Source organism: Delphinus delphis, chromosome 8 (assembly GCF_949987515.2).
Source record: "Delphinus delphis chromosome 8, mDelDel1.2, whole genome shotgun sequence".
Taxonomy (NCBI): Eukaryota; Metazoa; Chordata; class Mammalia; order Artiodactyla; family Delphinidae; genus Delphinus; species Delphinus delphis.
In genome coordinates this window covers 97,599,461-97,606,786 of record NC_082690.1, presented here as the reverse complement: position 1 = coordinate 97,606,786, position 7,326 = coordinate 97,599,461, and the positions used below count along the sequence as shown (strand labels likewise).

At 56.6% G+C, this 7,326-nt stretch overlaps 1 protein-coding gene across 2 annotated transcripts; it reads left to right on the top strand.

Moving 5' to 3' along the window:
* Positions 1–318: 318 nt before the first annotated feature.
* PSMC3 (proteasome 26S subunit, ATPase 3) lies at positions 319–6,133 on the top strand. 2 transcript variants are annotated; one of them, XM_060018890.2, is made up of 12 exons: positions 319–446; positions 708–791; positions 1,413–1,538; positions 1,981–2,085; positions 2,195–2,257; positions 2,525–2,662; positions 3,104–3,247; positions 3,358–3,506; positions 4,386–4,482; positions 4,697–4,842; positions 5,713–5,794; positions 5,951–6,133. In XM_060018890.2, exons 1-12 carry the CDS (start codon positions 420–422, stop codon positions 6,059–6,061), a joined length of 1,272 nt encoding a protein of 423 aa, XP_059874873.1. In that variant the 5' UTR covers positions 319–419; the 3' UTR covers positions 6,062–6,133. The 2 variants fall into 2 exon arrangements, with proteins under 2 accessions (XP_059874873.1, XP_059874874.1); XM_060018891.1 differs by having other exon boundaries at positions 406–446; positions 712–791.
* The last annotated feature ends 1,193 nt before the right edge of the window (positions 6,134–7,326 follow it).

Genomic DNA, 7,326 nt, shown 5'->3' with positions numbered 1-7,326 from the left:
CAGATTAGGACTACATTTCCCAAGGGCCCTGCGGGGCGCTCTCGTATTTTCTCCCTCTCCTTTTAATTTGTTATCCAGGCCCCGCCCCACTGCTCGTGCCAGCCAATAGCGAATTCGCCTCTCGCTCCGGCATCAACAGGACTGGGGCGAGAACATTTCAGGAGCCGTGGGGGCGGGTCCTGTGGTCTCGGCTTCATCTTTTAATTCGGAGAAGCAGTTTCGCCGTGGCAACTGACCCAAGCTAATTTCGTCAAGAGTCAGGACTTGGAGAAGGAGTCTGGCACTAATCAAGAGCAGGCGTGAAGAGAGATAATAATAACCTTTCGCCCCGGCTACTGCCCAGTCTGATCTTCGGCCTTCTCCTGCAGGGGGTGAATCTGCTGCCGAAACTCGAGAGTCCAGTGACTCGGCAGGAGAAGATGGCGACCGTGTGGGATGAGGCTGAGGTGCGCGCCGGGAGAGCTGGGGGCTCTGGAGCTGGGGCCAGTGGAGAGACGCACGTGGCGGAAGCGGAGGCGGTGGCTGGGGGGGTTTCAAGGTCTAGCCCGGTCCCGGGGTTGGTACCGCTTGGGATGTGGGCAGGCGTCCCGACTCCTCCATTCTGGTTTTATGGGCGGGGAGTGGGCTAACTGAGGCTGTGAGTGGGCTTACTCGCAGTCCTGAGTTAACTAACCTGACTTTAAGAAAGACGAATTTGTTTTGCACAGCAAGATGGAATCGGGGAGGAGGTACTCAAGATGTCCACAGAAGAGATCATCCAGCGCACACGGCTGCTGGACAGTGAAATCAAGGTGGGCGCACAGCCCCTATGTCAGGCAGTGAAGCCCGCACACAGCAGGCCCTGGTGATCCACCTGCCACGCTCACGTCGTTCTTCGCCTCCCTCGGCGAGGCGTGGGGACCGCGGTTTCCTTCTTGGACCAGGAAAAAAGAAAACTAAGCTTTAAAAGGGACCAGAAGAGGGACAGGGTGATGGGAAACCAGGCCTGAGAGAAGGAATCATCAGACTGCCTTTCCCAGCAAGGTCTTTAAGTATTCCTCTCAAGAATCCTTTTAGGAAATCCCCATTTTACAGATGAGGAAACTGAGGCTCAGAGAGTTTTTGTTTGTTTTACTGTGGTGAAGTACGCAGCCTGTAACAAAGGCAGAACCTAAAATCTGTTTGCGTGACTCAAAATCTGGCTCTTTTCCCTTTAGTACAACTAATACTTCACCAGGAGGTTTCCACACTGGTCTCCTGTTCTGACCTCTGCTGGTTGTGGACACAGGCGCTGAGCATTCAGAGAGCCTTAGAGCTGAGTGAAGGGGGGCAGGAGGGTCCCCCAGGCAGCCTGGATAAGGCTCACCAATTACAAGGCCCTAGGATAAGCTGAGCTAAAGCTGAATATTTGCCTCCAATCACCCTCATCCCAGATCATGAAGAGCGAAGTGTTGCGAGTCACCCACGAGCTCCAAGCCATGAAGGACAAAATCAAAGAGAACAGTGAGAAAATCAAAGTGAACAAGACTCTGCCGTACCTGGTCTCCAACGTCATCGAGGTGTGTGTGTATGTGGAGGGGAAGAGAGGGGTCAGTGGGGCTGGGGACAGCCTGTGATGTGCCCACTGGGGAAAGAGTGGGTGGGTGTTTGGAGGCCTAAACTGCATGTAAGAGCTAAACCTCCTAGGGTTTCCTCTCCGGTGTGCATTTCCAGGGAGATGATATAGGGCATGAAAAAGCCTTGGAAGCCTCGCATGTTTCCTTTTCTACTGGTTATTTTTCCCTGGGGGTACATGAGTTCTGCAGAGAAGCAACACCTGAGCAGAGGTCTTACTAATCTGGTTTATTAACCACACCTTTGCTGGGCTCAGGGCTAGTCTGCGGAGTGAGGTAGGGACGGCCAGCCCTGCCAGTGTTGAGATTGTCGCAGCCTCAGAAGCACTGGGCTCTGGAGAGTTCAAGGAACTGAGCTGGGCTTGATCTGAGCTTTTTCCTTTCCCAGCTCCTAGATGTTGATCCCAACGATCAAGAGGAAGATGGTGCCAATATTGACCTGGATTCCCAGAGGAAGGGCAAGTGTGCAGTGATCAAAACCTCTACACGACAGGTGACGCTGGCCCAGCCATAGGAGAACTGAGGAGGGTGAGGGGTGGATGTGGGACAGGGAGCCTTACTAAGGGCAGTAACTGAGGCTGCACCTGGAATCTTCCCTACAGACATACTTCCTGCCTGTGATTGGGTTGGTGGATGCTGAAAAGCTGAAGCCAGGAGACTTGGTGGTGAGTGGTGTCCCTGAGCCCAGGCAGGGCTTTTCCAGCGAGGTTTCTCCCACTGACTAGCTGACCCCCTGCCCCAGGCCCAGGTCATTGTTGGTCCTGAATGTCTGCAGAGCAGCCTGCAGAGTCTGAGAGCATGTCTGCCTGCTCTTTGATTCTTGTGTTGCCCACTCTCCTATCTCGCCTTTCATTCTGTAGACAACTGTCACTCAGCCACTTAGGTAGGCCTTGAGCTGAGACAACTCTGAAATCTTTGTGCTGTGTCCCCAGGGTGTGAACAAAGACTCCTATCTGATCCTGGAGACCCTGCCCACAGAGTACGACTCGCGGGTGAAGGCCATGGAGGTGGACGAGAGGCCCACAGAGCAATACAGTGACATCGGGGGCCTGGATAAGCAGATTCAGGAGGTGAAGGAGGCATGGCAGCCTCACCAGCCTTTTGTATTTCTCTACTTCAGTGACCAGAGCACTTTACCCCAGTGTGCCTCTTATCCTCATAGCATCCTAGGGAGGCAAGGAGGAGACCATGTAACAGTTTAGGAGATTGAGATCTCCTAAACTGAATGACTTGCCCAGGATCACAGAAGGTTAGGGCCAGAGCCAGGACTGGAACTCAGGCTCCTTTTTCTTGGCCCAGTGTCTTTTCTGCCACATCCATCTGTTCCCGGGGAGTCCAGAGCCAGCCGTGGTGGGAGCGAGCATTCTGTGTCCTCTGGATGTGGGGGAAGGAGAGGGCAGTGTCTCTGAATTGGAGTAGGAGGGTTACAGGTAGGGGTTGAAGCTATTCAGCGTTGGACTGTAGGAGCCCACAGGGCTTCACTGTCCTCACCCAGGACTTCTTCCTGGCAGCTGGTGGAGGCCATCGTCCTGCCAATGAACCACAAGGAGAAGTTTGAGAACTTAGGGATCCAGCCTCCAAAGGGGGTGCTAATGTACGGGCCCCCAGGTACGGGGAAGACCCTGCTGGCCCGGGCCTGTGCTGCACAGACCAAGGTGAGTGCTTTGGGAGGGATGAGGAGGCCAAAGCTCTGCCAATGGGCTCAGATCGAAGGGGCTTCTCGTCGCGCCTTTGGCCTGATCTGTCAACCCCACCCCCGCCCCAGGCCACCTTCCTGAAGCTGGCTGGCCCCCAGCTGGTGCAGATGTTCATTGGGGACGGTGCCAAGCTAGTCCGGGATGCCTTTGCCCTGGCCAAGGAGAAGGCTCCATCCATCATCTTCATCGATGAGCTGGACGCCATCGGCACCAAGCGGTGAGGGGGTGCTGAGTGCCACCAAGGGGGTTGTTGCCAATTCCAGCTCTCCCGCCCTGTTCCCTCCTCCCCCGGGATGGTGGAGGCTCTGTTCTTGTGGTTGTACTTCTTAAGTTCTCTTCTAAGTAGCTTCCCTGCTTCGTTTCTTTTCCCCTGACCATCCTTTCTCCTCACAGCTACCAGCATGTTCCTTTCACAACTTCACTCAGCTGCACCCACAGTCCCTCACGCAAACAGATCCTGCTTTTCCTTCCTGGGCCTCCCCATTGCTTCTTGGGATAAATTCTGGGCTTGCCGTGGCCTGCAAGGCCCCCGCGTGGCTGCCCCTGCTCCCCTCCAGCTTCATCCTGTCCCTGCCTTCCCCGTCCCTCTGGCTTCCCTCCACAGTGCCCCCTCAGTTTGCAGGCCCAGTCTGGTGGGAGAGATTTTGCACCTGCTCTTTCCTCTCTGGAATGTGCTTTTCTTTTTCCCCTGTTCTCCATTGGCTGGTTGCCCAGCCGATGTGTTTTCAGCCTTCAGATCTCAGCCTGAGGGGACACTTCCTCAGGGACGCTTGCCTGGGCTCCCTGTCACGTGCCAAGTCTGGGCCAGACCTTTGTATTTCTAAGTTTTAGCTCAGATATGATGACACATTCATTAGGGGCATAGGCCAGGCAGTGGATTTCGCTCACTGTTTTATCTTAAGCCCAGCACCTGATCCCAGGAGCTTCTCCAGTCCCTGACACGATTTCTGTGCTGGTCCCTGGGCTGGGGGCCCCAAGTTGAGTGAGACTTTTCCCTGCCCTGGATGGGTTGGGTTGGGCTTCTGGTGGTAGAGGAGAGGAGGGCTCTCCCTGAGCTGTGTCCTCACCAGTGTGTTGGACCTCCTGTGTGCCCCAGCTTTGACAGTGAGAAGGCCGGGGACCGGGAGGTGCAGAGGACGATGCTGGAGCTTCTGAACCAGCTGGACGGGTTCCAGCCGAACACCCAAGTGAAGGTGAGTATTGTCACTTCACAGGTGAAGAACGTGGGGCTTAGAGGTCAGGGGATCTTCTCTGTCATCTAGCTGATGGAGCTAGAATTAGAATTGGGGTCGGTGTTGAATATTCCCTGCCGTTTCATATGGATCCTGAGCTACCTCTTCGCCCGTCGTGGCCATGACTGTTGCCTGTCTGTGAACCCTTCAAGTTTCTGCTTCTCCTGTTGCTCAGGTAATTGCAGCCACTAACAGGGTGGACATCCTGGACCCTGCCCTGCTCCGCTCAGGCCGCCTGGACCGCAAGATCGAGTTCCCGATGCCCAACGAGGAGGCCCGGGCCAGAATCATGCAGATCCACTCCCGAAAGATGAATGTCAGGTGGGCAAAGACACGAGCAAGGCGCTGAGACCTGAAGGGGCAGCAGCAGAGCTGTCTCTGTCCTCTTTGTACTGACCTTCCCCAGGCCTAGCTTCTCCCCCTCTCCATGTCCCTTTCACACCGAGCACTGTTCCACACGCTGGCCTCCATTTCTCCCCAGGTGCCCGACAGAGAATCGTGCTGGGGCCCAGGCCCCAACTGAAGGTGCTCTGCTCCTTCGGGCCCACCTGCACACCCCCCCACACGGCCCTCCCCCATGGTCGGAAGGTGTGCAGGCTGGAGGCCCTGTTTCCTGGCCACCCCTGCCCCAGCAGATGAACGCAGCCCAGCATGGCCCAGGGCAGTCCTGCCAGGGGCCAGGTGGACCTGGGTTCAGATCTATGTGACCATCAGCAGGTGGGGTGACCTCTCTAAGCCTCAGTTTTCTTATCTGGGACTTGGGGATAAGGGCTCCGACCTCACGGGGTTGCAGCAATGTCAAGTGCAGTACTTGCGCATGAGATCAGTAAGTGGCAGCAGCAGTGCTGTGCTGATGCAGGGCCCGCGCTGCTGGGGAGACAGAGAGATGGCTCTTCTGTCTCCACAACCTCCTGTTCCCCTGCCTCAGGCTGAATTCCCGAGTCTCAGGTGCAGGCTTCTAGAATGCTAGCGCCCAGGAGACACTAGGAGTAGCTTGGTCTAATCTGCTTTGACCTACCTGCGTTCCTCTCCCCCTTGTGTGGAGAAGAGAACAAGGCACAGTGGGGAAGGGAGTCGCCCGTGATGGCGGCGAGTTGACCTCGCTGCTTGACGGAGGCACGTGGGAGGACGTGGGCTCCCCCACCCACTCCCGTAAGTGGCTGAACCCTGTGATACCTCCCCACCTCCCAGCCCTGACGTGAACTACGAGGAGCTGGCCCGCTGTACAGACGACTTCAACGGGGCCCAGTGCAAGGCCGTGTGTGTGGAGGCGGTGAGTGGTGGGCCGAGCGGCTGGGCGCTTTGTGCCTCCTCCCCTGGGCAGGCTGCTGGGGGCTGCTGAGGGGAAGAGGCTGAGAAGGTGGAGGCCTCTGGGAGCTGGGCTGGGGGTCTGGGGAGGCACCCTAGAGCCTGTCTGTGCTGGCTGCAGGGCATGATCGCGCTGCGCAGGGGCGCCACAGAGCTCACCCACGAGGACTACATGGAGGGCATCCTGGAGGTACAGGCCAAGAAGAAAGCCAACCTGCAGTACTACGCCTAAGGGGTCGCCTGCCACACCTGTTCTCTGGCCTCTTGCTGGTTAAAATTCGTAATAAAGGATGGTTTCAGGTTCCTGCCACCACCTGTCTGGCTCGCCTTCCCTGGGCTCTGGGTAGAGGAGTGGGGGCAGATGCAGGAGGCTCCTTCCCCAGGTGCTCCTACTCGAGACAGCCGAGGGCCTCAAACGCCTTGTCGGGGTGAGGCCCTCTTGGAGGGGTGGGCGTGTGCCACAGCTGTTCCCCGGGGTCTTCTGCCTCCCCCATCATGTCCCTCCAGACCGCTCTCTCCACACTCCCTGACCCGCCTCTCTGAGCTTTTGAGGCCTGTGGTGCTGCCCCCCCTCTAGTATGAGGGGCCTGAAGGGAAGCCAGACTAGTTTTTCCTTCTTTTTTGAATTTCGGTGCTCTGGCCCTAGGCCTCGCTTCCTTATAAAGCCCTGGCTCTGGGTCTTTGCTCCCTTGTTTCCTGGCCCCCAAGCCTCCTGTTTCTCTACACGTTCCTTTTAGCTGTTGGCCCGTTTCCTCTGGCTGAAAAATCAATGTTGAGCAGGATCTACTCCGAGAGCCCTTCTAGGCCTAAGCGTGGTCATGCTGTGTTCTCTCCCACCCCCAGTTCTGCCGTCAGCCCCACATCCCGTCAGTTTCCTTTACCATCTTGGTGGTCCTCTTCTGTCTACCAGCCTTCCAGCTCCCCGACCTGGAACCTGACCTCGTGGTTCACCGTTCACTGAGCGCTCACCCTGAGCCACATGCTATGCAGGTCGTGTGCATGGTTTTATCTAGTTAATCACAGCAACTACCAATAGGGTAGCCCCGCTTTAGAGATGCATTTCGAGCAACTGGGCCAGGATTGCACAACTCTTAGATGGCATAGCTAGGCTTCAAACCCAGGACTAAGAATAAAGCCTGGTTTATGTTGTGCTGTCTTAGCAGCTTTAACCACCCCCTGAATGGCCTTTCAAAGCAGCAGCCCTTTAGAACTCTCCATCAGCTCTCACTTGCCCCCTGGCAGAAGCCCTTTACCCTCTTTTTCCCATTACCTCCCCTGAAGGGACATGCCCACAGTCACAGAGCTACTGACTGCCGGCCTGTCTGGAGTTCCCCTCTCTCTAGTCCCACCACCTCCAAGCCGCCATCCTGAGTGTCAGGGTGCACCCCCATTGCGCTCTCCTTGGTGATCCCACTGACTTCCCATCCCCCGGAGAAGCCCCAGCACAGCCTCGGAAGTGCTCTTGTTCTGGCCCTGTCCTGGGCTTAGCTGCCCCCG